This window comes from Epargyreus clarus, unplaced genomic scaffold, assembly GCF_041222505.1.
Source record: "Epargyreus clarus isolate Ecla_fem2 unplaced genomic scaffold, WU_Ecla_fem_2.2 ptg000034l, whole genome shotgun sequence".
NCBI lineage: Eukaryota > Metazoa > Arthropoda > Insecta > Lepidoptera > Hesperiidae > Epargyreus > Epargyreus clarus.
Genome location: NW_027332239.1, coordinates 14,449,516 through 14,468,230, shown reverse-complemented (window position 1 = coordinate 14,468,230; position 18,715 = coordinate 14,449,516). Strand labels below are relative to the sequence as shown.

Sequence of the window (18,715 nt, the reverse complement as noted above, 5' to 3'; positions counted from 1 at the left end):
CTCAGGTAGAAATCTAATCTTATCGGGGTTTGATTATAGATGCCCATGATGAGCAGTAGCCAGTAACCATCAGATGGACTGCATGCTCGTCTGCTACTCTTATATTACAAAAAAATTAAGACGAATAGACTAGACTCTTTATTAGCGACATTCATAGACCGTAGGCGGTAGTAGCCACTTACCATCAATACTTCATGCCGGTATTCTACTTACATTTCGTCCATACCTATTTATAAATCCACCCAATGGTGATAAACCTCGTCGAACGTAAATTAAATACGTAAACACATCGGCGACCTGTCTCATCACTCTCATCGGTCTCATCGCTCTCATGGGCAACTCATCACTCATCGGCGACACTGATTGACAAATGAGACCGATCCGGATATTATCAAGGGCTTTTTATCGAAAAAATATTTGCCCACGCACCAAATTAATTTTCACGACGGCTCAGCGATCCGTCAGTAGGGTTGTAAGTTGGGTGAATTTATCGATGAAAATGTTATTTATATCGAAAGCCTAAAGCGATAACTAACTATATCGAAAACTTTCATCGCCGTAATAACGATAAATCAAATCTGTAACGTAAACAAATACAAAAACAGACATTTTTGTAAATACGTAATAACTAATACTAAGGATACTGACTACTAGTAAATCGAAAAATTTCGACGCGGTATTATCAATAAGTCAAACCTGTCACGAAATCGTCGACAAATTTTAGACAGATGATCAGTAAAACTTATGAAGTTTTAAAAATTAAAGATGGTGAACATAATTCGTATTCACTATTCACGTATCGATTTCAATATTTTGATATCAATATTTTTCCCATCTTATCGTATTGCTACGAGTATATAAAATAGTCATTTATATAACAATTTCATAGCAAATTTATATACCAATTTCGATATCGATATTTTTTCGATGACATTATATGTTAGTAATAGTTAAATATCGATAAAATGTCGATAATTTAGGGTCGATATTACCGAACTTTCGATACATCGTCTCATCACTAGTCAGGTAATACATTCATATAAAAGGTACTCTGAAGTGTTGAACAATTTTGACCAGTAATAGGAATAAATAAAAATTATTCTTTGAAAACAATAACTTTCTTTAACGAATAACTTTCTTTGAAAATTGGTACAAATTAAATATTTAAAATTTTAGCAGAATTAGTAGTTAAAGGGATTTGATGGGACTTTCAAAAATTGAGGACCGAGTGTGAAGGCCAAGAAAAGGTATTAAATATTACGCCTAACGACCCGAAAATATTTAAAGCCTTAATTGAAATGTATGTGATTTCAAAATAGATGGAATTTTGCACGATTAACATTATAAAACCTTAAAATTTTAAATTCTTACTTTTCATTACCACAAAACTATAAAAACTTTTATCATAACTTAAGACCTAGAAATGTTTTGAACTGAAACCCGAGAGGCCTCAGTGTCAAATAGGCCAAGGCCTAGACTTATGCTTGACCACTACTTGTGCCCTTTCCGGTATAAATTCTTTAGAGGACTTAACCCGCTTTCACTAACTGAATATTCAACCGGCTTATATGAAAACTAAGTTATGCCTGCGTCTTTAATATTGCAGTGATTAACATCTACTAACGTCCGTTATTATTAATCAGTCCATCCAAAGTTGCCTACTATTAGAGGTTGAGATCGAAATTTGTTGATTTGTAATAGGAAGACCTTGTCATACTTCGAATTTTAGTACGAAAAATATTGTTTAAAAACTAAAAAACATGCTTTTATGATAAAATCAACTAAAAAGAAGAAAATAATTTTCAATCTAGGAATCAATTAAGGAACAGTAAATAGTATAATTGTGGAAAAAAGCGTGGGGTGCTCCATTCAAAGATTCCTTTACATAGTTACATACATACCTACATACATACAAACAAGCCAAGCTAATAAAAGCGTGTTAAAAACATTTGATAAGTTGATTTTTTAAAACAAGAGTTATGCAGAACTAAATGCATAGTTGCATGGACTATATAAAGAACCACCCTGATGGTGGGTGGTCAATGCTTTATTAGATTATATCTGTAATAAATCCCAAATAGAATTGGAGTTTTATCTGATTTCAGCTGCAAACGCTCTGCTACTCTCAAGGATTATTGTAATATCTCATGTAAGTGTTTGTTCCATTCAAGTCACAGCAATAGCCATGTTGTTAAAAGGTAGAAATGATTATCATTAACAGTATAAAATATATTTGTCATATCTTAAATCTACCCTAAATTATTGAAAATCCATTCGATGTCTACCACTCTTTGCGTTTCTGGAAATCGAACTGCAGAACACTAAACTATAACTATTAAGATCCGATTACTGCAATAAACTAAACCGTAGCAGACATTAGCATACATTGCCGTCACGAGCAGACATAGTCCAGGGGTCGGCAATAAATCATCCGTCATCATCAATTCAAGTAATGCGCCTTCAGAAAAATGTAGGATCTGCAAACAGTTTGCATGCTTGTTACGACGACATGAGTAATGGAGTGGGGGTAATGGACAGCCTTGTGACGCTCCTGGGAGGTTGTGTCAATTAACTTTTCTTTTTTTGAGACAGCGCCGTGTTGAGCAAAAATTGAAAAATAATGCCGTCTTCAGATTTGTATCTTCGAAACTGATACGTGTTCTTAATAACACTTTAACAATAACTGATAAATAATATACAGATTAAGCCTTAATTAAGTAAGGATTAAGGGTAGTAGAGCCCTTTATATTACGATTTTGGTGGTACCTATTTTTGCATTATAATGCGTATTAAACGCTAATATGTTCTACTTTAAAAAGTGTAAAAAGGCATAGATACTTATATAAAGCGTTCTTCAATTTCAGGGACCAGAGAATAGGAAGTTATATTAATCGTAAGCTTAACATGTCAAGAAGTTCATAATTGAATTTTTTTTTAACTTAAAAAAAAGGGAAAACATCTCAAAGGTATGTGAAGTCTACCAATACGCACTTCGCCAGCGCGGTGGACTATGCCCTTATCCCAGTGCCCAGCAGTGGGACAATAATGGGTTGATTATGATGATGATGATGATGATGAAACTTAAGTCAAACTTTTCAATCCTTTCAAACATCTTGTATCGCCTAATCCAAAGCAATCGAACAAATTCGTATTTTGTGAGCATACAACGTACCTTCGGTAATGGCGACTCGATTTGCAAGCGCTGGAATGAACCTCTGAATAATGTAGTAAGGGACGGTAAATACGTGGACTAGCGTGAAATAAATTGATGTAAACCCTTCCAGAGGGTGGGAGGTACGTAAGTAAACGATTGTCACTTTTGTCCTTAGGTTTTCCTATTTTAAAAAGATTTTATCTAAGTTTTTCTTGTTATCTTTAGCTGAGATGTTATTCCGATCGAGCGAATGTAATTCGCAATTGCACATGAAGGGTTACGTACGTAGAATAAAGAAATGTAACACAACTTGGAATTTGTTCAAAATTATATTTAAATGATAGGTATCTTTCTCATTATTAAAGATGTACTCGTAGCTAAGGCTATGACGGATGGACGAACAGTCAGCCACATGAGTGATCTTATAGGGATTCCATTTTTTCATTATGACCTAGGGAACCGTATGAAAAATAACATATAAGGCCCTCGGCAGACATGTTACTTTTAGAATGACGATTTATCTGCCACCTAGTTCGAACTAAAATAACAAAGAAACTAGAAATATCTAGAATATAATTCTTCGCCATAGAACCCCTGCAAAGCAGTATAATATTGGTACTCATCCATTTACCCAAAGATAATTCCCGAATTGTTCCCTAATTTATATGAAGTTCAAAGGGCGTTCGGAGTCGTTCATATGATCCAGGTATGTGCACACCGTTAAATTTCGCTCGAATTTGCAAAATTTCGTAGCAATGGTTTTGTATCAAAATTAATTAACATGTCTCGGAGGGCCCGATAACTTTGGATCAGGGTTGCCACATCGTACTTTTATTTGGATGTTAATACGTAGCCTCTCCACTTTTGGTAGAATTTTGACCATGGCAATAAATAGACATGTTTGAAGAACTTTCTTTCTTATTTAAAATAATAGAAAAATCTAGAGTCTTTAACAAGCGGGGTTTAAATAAATACTAAATAACTAACTAGGTGGCTAAAAACTAAACAAGCCTTTCTCCGAGTGTCCACGCCCAGTTAATTTCATATAGGAACACTAAATATTTATTGGTAACTTATTATGGGATATTTTTCCAATAAAAATTTACCAGGATTTTCCCTAGTAAGTTTTATTTACTTGTATATTCATTTCCAATTTTAAGATTTATATGGAATTTGTCCCATAGAAACAGCTTCAATACTTTCCAAAAAGAGCCTCTACAAATAAGTAATAAATAAAAAACGTAAAATTATTTGCATGTTTAGTGTCGTAAAAAGTTTGCGTTTATTTTCAAATCACAAAGGTAAATTTTAATTTAATTAGCCGTTTAAATTTTAATTTCGCCACCTGTTTGTTTATTTTTATTTATTTAGCCATCCAGCTAGGCTAATCCGACCTTTCATAAGTGTAGGTATATGGCAACCCTACAGAGGGCGCAACCTACGGCGTAATTAAGCGTTGATACATCCATTCTGAGTCGGGCTTAATTAAATTAATAAACTCGTTATCTCGAGTGTGGCAATTTGGAGCCCCCTAATATTGTTAGCTGATGTCTGCTTTTCTTCAGCGCTCAGCAAACGTTATCCTATTACTTAGGATGTCAGTAATGCTTCGGAGACCAGCGGAGCGTGATTCCTTTTAAATTCAATTAAATTAGTTTCGAAATATAGACTTATCTTTTTGAGTTGTGCGCCTCTTTGAAATTGTCGTCTTTCATGGTGACGAAAAACGTCTTAAAGAAATCTACATGCTTGAGACTAAATAATCTCAAATGTGTGTGAAGTTTCGCACCTTCCCAATTCGCACTTGATCATCGGGGTGTATTGTGGCCCCTTTCACTCTGAAATCCGTGCGCGCCAGTGAGTCAATAACGGGTTTATGACGATGATGACCATATGCAATACTTCAAATTTAATAATAGGAAGAATTGAGGAAACCTAAATGCTTTAGAGTTTCTGTAAAATAAAATTCTTATAAGTATTTGAATCATACCAATCTGCTCTGACCAATGTGGTGGACTGTGGTCTCAGTGGCACTATCATTGCGAAAGGTTACTAGTGTGTAACAATGGTACAGTTTCTTTTTAATTATGATGGACGCGCTTACTGTTGTCGCTCCTCTGAATGTCGTAAGTGACTGAAGTATAGACAATATCAAAAGCTACAAATGCCTGATGTATCTGCCTTACATAACAAACGCATAGAAGCACTTATGACTGACTGCCGTGAGATCGAAATAAGAACTGTGGTGATCAAACCTTCGGGTACCTACAAACACTGCCCTTAACACTTTCCCCCCGTGGTGGTCGCACGTGCCCACGCGAGCCCCGCACGTGCCGCGCCGCTTCCTCCGCTACTTACGCTGATCGCGACCGGATGTGCGAACCCACGGACCGAAGAAAGCGATTTTGGACTCTTATACTGGTCAATGGTATTGACCTAGACGGATGTTGGGGTCATTTGTAAATTCACGAAAAAATGTAGTGTAAAATTTGTTAAAACATCGGGATAATGCAAGGGAAATATCAATTGTTTTAACAAAGCCTTTAATGAACCCAACACGACAAAAACTTGTATTACGCCCCGCGTGGCGGAGCTGTCACCATACCGGGCTGACGCGCAGAGGGTCCCGGTTTCGATCCCCGGCCAGGCAGACATCTAAATGATGAATTTAGATTTCTATTTCTAGGCCTGGGTATTTGAGTATGTGTCTATGTGTGTGTCTATGGCATCCACGACACAGGGAATCAGAGTGTGGGGATGTGTGTGTAGAAACCGTTTATTATATTTATGTCCCCTCTAATGATATTATACTGACATAACTATACAGCGCTTAGTAAAACATTTCTCCGTGGAAATACAATATTAACGTTCGCTAAGAGAACGAGTTAGACCTATTTCAGGCCACATATTTTTATCTTTTTAGTTATCCCTCTTTATATTTATAACCCGCTTTTTACAGTGTTGTTTGAATCAGTTAAATAATAATATAAATCTTATTTTTTGCTGGATCACGACGTAAACTGTGTCCAATACAAACAAAATAATACAATATAATAGAAATGAGCACTGATTTTAAACCTGTCAACTTAACCACTATTTTATTAAACTGTTGAAGTTAAAATTTCTTTGGTGGCGTTGTGCACTTTTCGTGATGGGTAACAAATGTTAAACTCCCGCCAGGATATGTGACCTGATCGAAAATTCGTAAGACTGTCATGTTTGTGTACGATAGCGCAATAAATGAATATTGTATTTTACCTTTAAAATGATATTACTTTTATAATAATAATTAAAGCAATTCATGCAAAATTATCCCCTAACCATTCCGAAATATCAAAAATTACAATGTTAATATTCAAGTTTTCACTCCTGCCGGCACTCCCGGAGTGCAACCCGTTGATTTCTATTAGTGTAGATTTTTACTAGCTGTGCCCCGCGGTTTCACCCACGTTAAAAAGGGGGCACACCTAGTTCTAAAATATAAGTAGCCTAAGTTACTCCTGATTACATCAGTTACCTGCCAAGAGTCCCGTCAATATCGGTCCAGCCATTTTAGAGATTAGCCAGAACAAACAGACAGACAGACAAATTTGTAAAAAAAAATATTTTAGTGTATGTACCGTATGTATTTATATGCATGTAGTAAAAAGCGGTTATTTCAATATTAAAAACAGACACTCCAGTTTTATTTATATGTATAGATGACATAGAAGTCATCAAGAAAAAGTTCAACTATTTGCCATTCTAAAAGTAAGTAAACTATTAATCTAACCGATGTCATACTTCGCGACACAAACCAACCAGCCAAACAAGCTCGCAAATAAATTACCGTTTAACCACACAACTAACGCCCCATTGTATTTCTGATCGGTTAAACCATTTGGCAGCTATCCAGTCCGAGATGAATGGTCTAAACCTAGTTGGCTGCTGCACGGGTTAGTCACTGAGCTGGGATTAGTCACGTGGCTTATGTTGCCCGATAACCATTCTGGTTAAGACAACGCCATTTCTGACTTATATGTTAAGCGCTGTTTGAAGGAAATGTAAACATGAAGCTTAATTTTAAGTTCTTAATTAATCCTCAGAATTTGATATAGGTAGCTGAGATTTGCCCAGCAGTGGGACAGTAATGGGTTGATGATGAGCTGACATTCGGACTTTACTTCTATCTTCGTTACATGTCAGCTTATTACTATCCCACTGCTGGCACGTGCTGAAAGATAGATGGGTAGTCAAGCGGACCGCTCTGGTCTAATGCGAGTTGGTTGACGTGAGACGCCTTTGAGAACTATCTTTTTTACGAAGTTACGAAGAAGTACTTATTTGAAGTTACGTCTCAAAATTATCCTACATTGTCAAAAGTGATAAATAGTTTCTAATAACAACATAATCGAGCTCCGCCCAGGTGAGATTGACGCTCGCCACTCCGTCTGGTGCGTACGACGGTATGCGACCACACATACCGCCGTCCTTCCCGGGGCCGCTGGCCGGGCGGTTCGAGCTCCCACTCTTAGCGCCCGCAACCCCGGAAGCCCCCTTTTAGTCGCCTCTTACGACAAGCAGGGGATACCGTAGCCCTATTCTGGTCCTGAAATTACAGGGACAGAAGGTATGGCTACCAAGGCATTCCATTTTAATTTTCGGATTATTATCGGATCCCTGATGGATTTCGATGACATCTTTTTAAATTTCAAAACTCCTTAGGCAAAAGTGATCACTTACAATCGAGCTGCATTCCAGCTAATAGATAAGCATCAGGCAGACTGCGTGCTCGTTGACTACTTCAATTCCAAGCACCTAATAAGATTGGGAAATATAAGCGGAGGCGATATTGACCTAGCTTGAACCATAGCCAGATAACTACTATGTACGGGGTACAGCTGTGAACTATAAGCCAGATAGACTTAGGTGTTATTGCGATTTCGTAATTACGTTACAAATTCGCAACATTTACATCGTAACACGTAGTTCCTGCATTAATGGTTCCTACATTAGGTTCCTGCAACAGTTGGGTAATGTAATGGTCTATTTCTAGACTCTAATACTACAAACCGGAGATTGAAACAAATACGCTTACCAAAATGTTACCAAATTAAAATAAATTTACGAAATTTTGCCTGCTAAACACCAAAATTTCCTTATTTTGGAACAATTTACATTAACCAAATTAAAATAACGTAATCAAATGTTGCTGCCTTCTAAAGATCAAAATTGGACAATTTGTAGAATGCAAAAATTGTCAAATATCTTTTGTATCAAAACATTATTAAAAATGGGTGTAAGTGATAATTAACTTTAAATCCAAACAATGATACATAAATAACTTCAGTCTTATTGTTTTTAGATGAAGTACGTCGTGTAACCGATTAGCTGTCATCTTGTCTTAGGGATCCGTAACCAAGGTGTGTTAAGGGAAATATATTTATGACAACCATAGATAAGTAAAGATTACTCACTCCTAACAAGAAAATGTACCCAGTTTGGAGAATTGAAATAGTTACGTAAGAAAGTTTTGCCACGTCTCCGTGCTAAAATGTCCCTAAAATATTTGAAATCATTATTTATTTATTGTGTAAATTACGCACTGTTAGTTATTTATTCGTAAATTTTCTCTAAAAATGTTTTTATTTGTCAAGAATTCAAAAAAAGAACTTACTAATAAGCCGTTTGTGGCTTCATTCAATTTCAAGGCGGCGAAGTATCTTTACTAATCTATGATTACAACTTAGTCCTCAGAGGTGGCAATTCAACTGAAGCTGACCTCGGGTCACTCGACTTTTTATCCTATTTGATGTTGATTATAGATGTCTAAAGGCTTCCGGTGGCCACGTTTGCTACAAGAAAAGAAGTGGTAAAAATGTAATCCTTAATTATTTATTTCGTCAATTTGTCTGTCTGTCTATAAGTACATTATAGACAATTCCCCCGGTTGTTACCAATATATACATGAAATATGAAATTTAGGTGTGTTCTTATGGGTATCGCTATATGGGGGCGTAGTGAAATTACAAAATAATTAGGGATGGCACGCGTAACCGAGGGATGTAAAGGGAAATTAATTGCATATATGCATGTAGGGTGAGTATTTTTGGATAGTTTCGGTTTCAATATAGAGGTTTATCATGATTCATTTATTTATTTAGTAAATAAGTTGTCGGTGGTAGTACCCTTCGATTCCGGCGACACCAACGCCACACCTATATCTGCCTCATAACAACAGCGTTAAGCGCTGCTGTGTTCTGGTTTGAAGGGTGTAGTAAGGGAGACATACTTTTACGAGGCGTCCCAGCTTAGCCCTCAGCGGCGTGTCTGTGACCGACCTCAGCTAGGAATATTTAATGCTATCTGAGGTTGGTCATAGATGTTTAGATCAGATGGCCTGCGGGCTCGTCTGCTACTTCTATATTATAAGAAAAAATAGTTATTGCGTATGCGCTACTAAATCGTCAAAATCACTACAAAACGATTGAGAAAACGTTTTATTCTTTTTATTATTACAGTTTAATAATTTTCTAACCATTTGATGTGTTTTTATTGGGCTAAGCCATTTTCTTCTCTACTTATTCCCAAAAAACAAACCAGTATTCCAAATTTGCTGATGTTCCCTATACATATTGGCGTCAATCCCTACGATTTCCAATTACTTATGTTAATTTTAGTACTTATTATGATGTAAATAATTTATTTTACTCGTATAATAGAATAAAAAATATCATATAAAGTGGATTACATCATTTTTAAGATTTAGAAAGAGGTGCCAAAATTTTCCGTGAAGACAAACAAGTGCAAACTCATATTTAATTCCTAATTAATGTAGTCTCTCATTGATATTTAATCATTCGCCAACAATTAAAGTAAAGTAGAGAACTATTCGCAAAAAAAAGATGTAAAAAATATATATTGTTAACAAATATAAGTAAATATTCTGAATTTGTCTCATTCATTAATATCAATCAGTTAAACATTGAGAAAGTGGTACTGTCAACGTATTTGTCTCCGCAACAAATGATCGAAAATATGGGTTCTTTGTGACCATGATGTAATCTCGTCCATTCTTACAAAGTTCTATGAGGTGATGATAAATGTGTCACAGTTATTGTTATTTCAGTGTGTTTGTGATGTAAGGCGCAATGCTTTGTTATTATGAGCTGCTTTTGTGATTTCCACTTTTAATGATGACCCGTGTGACATTATTGTCATCACAATGATTCGTTTCGTTCTCCGTGTAAGATTAATTAGAAAGAAGAAAGAGTAATTGTTCAAAGCAATATAGATTTGATTGGTTACTCGTGTAACCACTCAAATCTAAAGTTCTTGTGTCATTATCACATATTCAATACCTATAACAAAATTCGTAGATGTCTAAATACGTGTACCTAATGTGTTCGTGTGTGTATTTAATTATTTAAGCTGATATTTGATATTGTCATGGAAATGTTCATTTAGGTTTACCACGCATAGAAATTATTTTAGTTTAGTTATCTGCACCATAAGTCAAATGAAGCTTTTGGAGTTTTTTAGGTTGACTAAAATTTTGATAATGTTCTTAGCTTTCGTTTTGTTTTATTCTTTTTATTATTACAGTTTAATAATTTTCTAACCATTTGATGTGTTTTTATTGGGCTAAGCCATTTTCTTCTCTACTTATTCCCAAAAAACAAACCAGTATTCCAAATTTGCTGATGTTCCCTATACATATTGGCGTCAATCCCTACGATTTCCAATTACTTATGTTAATTTTAGTACTTATTATGATGTAAATAATTTATTTTACTCGTATAATAGAATAAAAAATATCATATAAAGTGGATTACATCATTTTTAAGATTTAGAAAGAGGTGCCAAAATTTTCCGTGAAGACAAACAAGTGCAAACTCATATTTAATTCCTAATTAATGTAGTCTCTCATTGATATTTAATCATTCGCCAACAATTAAAGTAAAGTAGAGAACTATTCGCAAAAAAAAGATGTAAAAAATATATATTGTTAACAAATATAAGTAAATATTCTGAATTTGTCTCATTCATTAATATCAATCAGTTAAACATTGAGAAAGTGGTACTGTCAACGTATTTGTCTCCGCAACAAATGATCGAAAATATGGGTTCTTTGTGACCATGATGTAATCTCGTCCATTCTTACAAAGTTCTATGAGGTGATGATAAATGTGTCACAGTTATTGTTATTTCAGTGTGTTTGTGATGTAAGGCGCAATGCTTTGTTATTATGAGCTGCTTTTGTGATTTCCACTTTTAATAATGACCCGTGTGACATTATTGTCATCACAATGATTCGTTTCGTTCTCCGTGTAAGATTAATTAGAAAGAAGAAAGAGTAATTGTTCAAAGCAATATAGATTTGATTGGTTACTCGTGTAACCACTCAAATCTAAAGTTCTTGTGTCATTATCACATATTCAATACCTATAACAAAATTCGTAGATGTCTAAATACGTGTACCTAATGTGTTCGTGTGTGTATTTAATTATTTAAGCTGATATTTGATATTGTCATGGAAATGTTCATTTAGGTTTACCACGCATAGAAATTATTTTAGTTTAGTTATCTGCACCATAAGTCAAATGAAGCTTTTGGAGTTTTTTAGGTTGACTAAAATTTTGATAATGTTCTTAGCTTTCGTTTTGTTTTATTCTTTTTATTATTACAGTTTAATAATTTTCTAACCATTTGATGTGTTTTTATTGGGCTAAGCCATTTTCTTCTCTACTTATTCCCAAAAAACAAACCAGTATTCCAAATTTGCTGATGTTCCCTATACATATTGGCGTCAATCCCTACGATTTCCAATTACTTATGTTAATTTTAGTACTTATTATGATGTAAATAATTTATTTTACTCGTATAATAGAATAAAAAATATCATATAAAGTGGATTACATCATTTTTAAGATTTAGAAAGAGGTGCCAAAATTTTCCGTGAAGACAAACAAGTGCAAACTCATATTTAATTCCTAATTAATGTAGTCTCTCATTGATATTTAATCATTCGCCAACAATTAAAGTAAAGTAGAGAACTATTCGCAAAAAAAAGATGTAAAAAATATATATTGTTAACAAATATAAGTAAATATTCTGAATTTGTCTCATTCATTAATATCAATCAGTTAAACATTGAGAAAGTGGTACTGTCAACGTATTTGTCTCCGCAACAAATGATCGAAAATATGGGTTCTTTGTGACCATGATGTAATCTCGTCCATTCTTACAAAGTTCTATGAGGTGATGATAAATGTGTCACAGTTATTGTTATTTCAGTGTGTTTGTGATGTAAGGCGCAATGCTTTGTTATTATGAGCTGCTTTTGTGATTTCCACTTTTAATGATGACCCGTGTGACATTATTGTCATCACAATGATTCGTTTCGTTCTCCGTGTAAGATTAATTAGAAAGAAGAAAGAGTAATTGTTCAAAGCAATATAGATTTGATTGGTTACTCGTGTAACCACTCAAATCTAAAGTTCTTGTGTCATTATCACATATTCAATACCTATAACAAAATTCGTAGATGTCTAAATACGTGTACCTAATGTGTTCGTGTGTGTATTTAATTATTTAAGCTGATATTTGATATTGTCATGGAAATGTTCATTTAGGTTTACCACGCATAGAAATTATTTTAGTTTAGTTTTAGGCAATTAACGGTACCAGAGAAAAATACATAAATATTTTTTAGCACATTCTTCCACTATGTGTTTACGTGTTTGGGAACAATTTTCCTTGTAGGATTCTTAGGAAATTCTGAGGCTATTTTTTCAGAATGTACCGATATATATAGCAAGATCTGCCACAATATATTTTTTTTATAATATAGGAATAGCAGACGTGCATGCAGTCCCCCTGATGGCTACTGCCGCCCATGGACATTGGTAATCAACCCCAGATAGAATTAGATTTTCCTACCTGAGGTCGGCCACAGATGCGCCGCTACCCCTGAGGACTAAGCTGGAAGGCCTCGGAAAAGTATGTCTCACTTACCACACCTTTCAAACCAGAACAGAGCTGCGTTTAACGCTGCTGTTATGAGGCAGAAACAGGTGTGACAATATGTATTATATATCCCTTCTACATTGTCAAGTCTAAGCACAATCTCCTTTCAAGAATCCCTAAACACATTCTTACCAAACTCTCCGTTCTAAACATCTTTCAAAATACCAAACATTTCTAACGTGCATCTCCTTTCCAGAATGCAACTGCAACGGGCACGCGCGTCGTTGCCGCTTCAACATGGAGCTGTACAAGCTGTCGGGGCGCGCAAGCGGTGGTGTATGCCTCAAGTGCCGCCACTACACCGCCGGCCGCCACTGCCACTACTGCCGCGAGGGCTACTACCGGGACCCCACGAAACCGATCACGCATAAGAAGGCGTGTAAACGTAAGTTGGCTTTCGTATTATGTAATGTTCTACCAAACTGCAATTAGTGTCGTTGATTATGACCTCCTTTTTCGTGAAGAAGAGCAGTGCTCAGCAATGGGATAGATGCCGGAATATGGGCAACAAAGAAATTAAAACCGCATATCGTAACTACCCGTTATGTATTAAAATGTTTGAATACCAGGTTAATGTTAGTGTTAAATCAAGTAAAATACTCGTAAGTAATCTAACAGACTGTATAATAGATGAAATCAATCGACATGTATGTCAGTAATTGTGATCATGGGCATGTTAGAATAACCTCTAACCCTCTCCCAGTTATGGTAGAGATTTATAAACAGTGAGAATTGGCGAAAATATTTGTATGAACTTATATTCATTAACACAGAACTCGAAAAAGTTTACAACTTTATGCGACCGATACAGACATTAGGTGTTTGATAAGAATTTACTTTGTTGATTTGACCATGTTTAAGCTTTGTGGTCTCATAAAGTAACAGAAATACAAATAATCATAACTACCATCCGTTATAATTATAATAATGAATTTTACAAAAAGCACCACCATTACAATAATGCTAATTTTAAAATCACAGAAACATAGCAGAAACAGAAACAGATAAAAAACTAAATTGCACAACTGCATTTTATAGTAGCACAAAAACGGTTTCCTCAAACAAAAATACTTTGAAGCAAAACATGCACCGCTTTATTTAAATACAGAATACATTATAGTTTACACAACATTGCACCCATGAACGAGCCTAAACAGGTGTAAAACGTGCATAACTGTTTTATGGCGCCATTTAATTTATTTTTTATCTGTGCCTGACTCTAGTGATGTGCCGTGCCAAAATGAAGGAAACATTGATAAATAAAATTATAATAATGAAAGTACAATAAAGTTAGGCTGAAAGGAAAAAAGCCAAAGCCGTAAAACACCACTTAAAAAAAAAAGTGATGTGCCGAGTCGGCCATTTTTAGTATTCGAGTATTTAGTACTCATATAAAAAAGAATCGAGTCAAAACTCGAGTCCAGATTCTTCTAAATGTACTCAAGTCAGCATGAAGTATTCGAGTACTTTGTAACACAGTGGAATAGCACGACGAGCAAAAAAAAACACGAAACAAAATTAAACAAGTTGTAACTTATACAATTCGTGTTGTATTCAATCGTTTTCCTATATAAGGTACATAAGACTGGAGTCAGTATACGAGTACCGTCAGTATTCGAGTGTCACTTATTAGTATTCGAGTATGCGAGTTTATTTAAGTACTCGAGTACTGAGTCGAGTCGACCTGATTAGGCACATCTCTACCCGACCCCCGATTTACTCAGTTTTGATACAAAAACACGACATTACAACGGCTATTTTTACACTTATTTGTGACTTAATAAAGTTTATAGTTTTAATAAACCTGTGGCACTCGTGTAAAATATCGCGTAATAAAATTGTAACATAATTGTTAGGCTAGTCACACACGAGGAAACTAGCAATAATATGTCCATGGGTGGTAGTGGCCGTTATAATCAGGTGATTTGGGAAATACCGCTCCTGATTCTTTGCAGCAGTGCACCTCTGCTGTTTTAATCCGCAACGAATCTATTTCTTTCTTTTGGATTTGGTTCACATTAGACTGCAAATATAAATTATATAAGAAGTTTAACTTCTTTGAACAGACCAAAAATATAATTAACCTAACTGCTTTACAAATGTAAGATGATATTGAACATACGTTTTAAAATTTATCTTTCATACTTTTCCCAAACAAAAGCGCAAGGAAAATCGTTAATCCTAATTCCTGACGATCCTGATGAGGAGAATGGGATAAAATTATTAAAATCGTGTATTGTCATCGGTTCTTGATAATTGTTCAAAATTTGATATTAATCGACCCGTTCAAAGTAGGTAAAATCCAGTTCAAAAATTCCGTTACATACATACATACAACACAAGCTAATAAAAGCGTGGTAATAAATACAGAATATCACTAGTAGACGTAGTAATAACAAATGTCTATCAGCTTTTGAAAGATTGTTAAAACTTTACTAAGAATTTGGACTGATAAGTACACCCTGACATTGAAAATAAACATACGCTTCTTTCCTTATTATTTTCGCAAACATCTGAGTCCCAACTGACTCATTTGTATCACAATAATATCGTCCGTAAAATCAAAATGGTTGAAATTTTCCCGAATCGTAGCCTCCACAAACACGGGACAAATAAACCGTGGAAAGGATAACGAGGCATTCCCAACAACAATACGACCGAAATCGAACCCGGCCATTATCAGGATGTGGGCATGTGACCCCAATCTCTGAGGTTATGGGTCCCTGTAGTGTGCCCGATCGAGGGTCGCTTGATGTGGTTGATAGTAAGGAAATGGATTCGCACACTATTGTTAACTTATTTCTGTGTATAGGTAGGTATTGTAAAGAAGTATTTATTTAACTTATTTAATTGAGAAACATTTAACATAACCTAGGTACATAAAATATATACAGAGACCGTATTTATCTCTAAAGGAACATTGAAATGAAACATAAGATAACATGAGGTTTAACAAATAAAATTGATATACGTAATGTACTTTTAATAAAATCTTAAAAGAGATTAAAATAATGCCCTGCTAAAACTTATATCTATGCGGCATGCGCCTAGAAGAGTTAAATTTTGCCCAGAAATTCCTTAAAAATATGACGTGTGAGAGCTAGACGTAAAGATTTCTGATAATTCATCTTGCAAGGAAACTAATTTGGGTAAGAAAGCATTTAACACATTAAATAAAAACCACGAAAGACCATGAAAACATTTTGGACGGAATTTTCAAAAGATAGAATATATATTGCACTTAAAAATATTTTTTACTGTAGAAATAAAAAGAGATAAACTTGTAAAAGTGTTGGAGTGGTTAACGCTATCTCCAAATAAACAGATAGAACTTTAACTTCGCAAACTTGAAACAAAGTTTTATGTAGTTTCTTTTGCCTCCATTACAAAGAGCATCCACAAACTATCACTGAAAACTAACTCTCTTTCCTTATATTTATTTGTCGGGAGGAAAGTGCAGGAAAACCCATAACGACCTCTGTCAGCCAGTCAGCAGCTACAGCCTCTGGGGACCTATTTGTGAAGGGCCTTGTGAGGCAAGGGCCCTTTCTAACACATTTTATGGGGAAACTATTCGTGAGAAATGGACCCATGGCGTATTTTTTATTTGTTTATATGGTTACAAGTTCCGGGGTCTGTGGTTTATAAAATCGGAAAATAGCGTCTTTGTTTTGTGTTGAAATACGTAACTTTTGTTTCCACTTTGATTTTCTACGGGTTTTATTCAGTTTCTTTAACTTCTTTATCTAAAGAATTATATTCATACTTTATATGATTGCTCAGTAGAAAACAGTTCGAATTTAATTGAATAATAAACTAAACGTTAAAATATTTGAAATTAAATATTACTTGAAACACAAATGACAATTTCTGCGTCTATTATTATCTGCTATTATTAGTTCTATTGAGTTCTTAGTTTTTTTAATAAATGTACATGTAGAAATTAAATTAATTTGTCTCTAAATGTGAAGAGCAACTTATGCCGTAAGTCCCAATAGTCCTTAAAACATTTGCATATTAACCAACAGTTATTATTACACTATAACACTTATTATTTGTATAGTAACACCAGCACGAAATAATTGTTAGCATTCAAGTGTGTCGTGTTAACAAATCGTGAATGGTAATGTATGTAGCGTCCCCCGACAGCGGACAAGCCAGCGTTGTAGGATCGGGTGTACTCGTGTCGAGGATATGTTCATGTCGCGACGAACAATACGACCTTAGGTATAAATTGATTTTGACTGTTATTTGCACGATGCCGCAACGGCAAGATGTTTCCTTGATCATCACTTTTTGTGTCATGGATGGATGGAAAAACAAAATTACCATGCAGCACAACTAATGGTAAATTGTCACTGCTATATACTGTACTTATATCTGGGGCTAACTTTATGTAGAACTGGAATCTTATTTGAAAACCTGAAAATTTAGAAAAAAATAATCTTCTTTACGACTTCTTTCCACAATTCAGCAGCACTACGCTTTTGCTGTTAATCAGAATTAGGTGTGGTAACTCGTCAAAAGATGGTGCACGTGTTTCTGAATCACGCTATCGAAGTTTTCTTGACATCTTGCATATATACCAGCTTTGAACTGAGTCTGTCGGAGCATGACCAATGTTTGACCATGATCACCTAGCCCGACGGGATATCTCTCTTTGCCAAATAGGTATTGCGGAAGTAAGCAAAAATTAAAATAAACGCTTAAGATTTATACTACCTTAAGTTTTGCCATCTTTATTTACAATGAGGTACCCTTAAAGAAGAAGAAGAGACGTAGACGAGAGAGGAGAGTACTTAAAATTATTGAAAATCTTAGGCATCTTGACTTTAATATTATCAGTTTTCTAGCTGTAAGTATCGTATACTAAATTTCCTTTTTTTCAGCATGCGACTGCCACCCAGTGGGTGCGAGCGGCAAGACCTGCAACCAGACGAGCGGGCAGTGCCCCTGCAAGGACGGCGTCACCGGCACCACCTGCAACCGCTGCGCTAAGGGCTACCAGCAGTCCAGGAGCCATATCGCTCCTTGCATACGTAAGTCATCGAAAGGACCTGATGGTTCTTGGTAAATTGGTGGCTTTGGTACCAACCACTAAAACTATCTAATCTAAGCAGTGAACAATTGCTAAGGGAATTTTTATTAATTTGAAATGAATTGGTATGGCAAGAGACATACTTATTCTAGTTCAAAAAAGTAGGTACCACCGCCCTATTTCTAGCATAAAGCAGTTCTTATGTTTCGGTGGATGGATGTGGAATATGGATGTGGTTGACTTAAATAAGGAAATCTTAATTCTCAGGATAGCAACGCATTCGTAGTGTTTCAGGTAGAACCAGAATCTAATATATAGAATTCTCGTGTCACAGTTTTCGTTGCCATACTCCTCCGAAACGGCTTGACCGATTTTGATGAAATTTTCTTGTGCTTATCCGGTATCTATGAGAATCGGCCAACATCTATTTTTCATCCCCCTAAATGTTAGGGGTAGTACAACCCTAAATTTTTTTTTTATTTATATGGCAATACAACGTTTGCTGGGTCAGCTAG

The 18,715-nt window shown here is 35.2% G+C and overlaps 1 protein-coding gene across 2 annotated transcripts in view; it reads left to right on the top strand.

Moving 5' to 3' along the window:
• Positions 1–18,715, top strand: part of NetA (Netrin-A) — a 225,804-nt gene that overhangs the window by 199,775 nt on the left and 7,314 nt on the right. For both annotated transcript variants that reach the window (XM_073091221.1, XM_073091222.1), the window contains exons 2-3: positions 13,359–13,547; positions 18,052–18,201. In XM_073091221.1, coding sequence (XP_072947322.1) covers positions 13,359–13,547; positions 18,052–18,201 — 339 coding nt within the window. The remainder of the gene's footprint in view (positions 1–13,358; positions 13,548–18,051; positions 18,202–18,715) is intronic.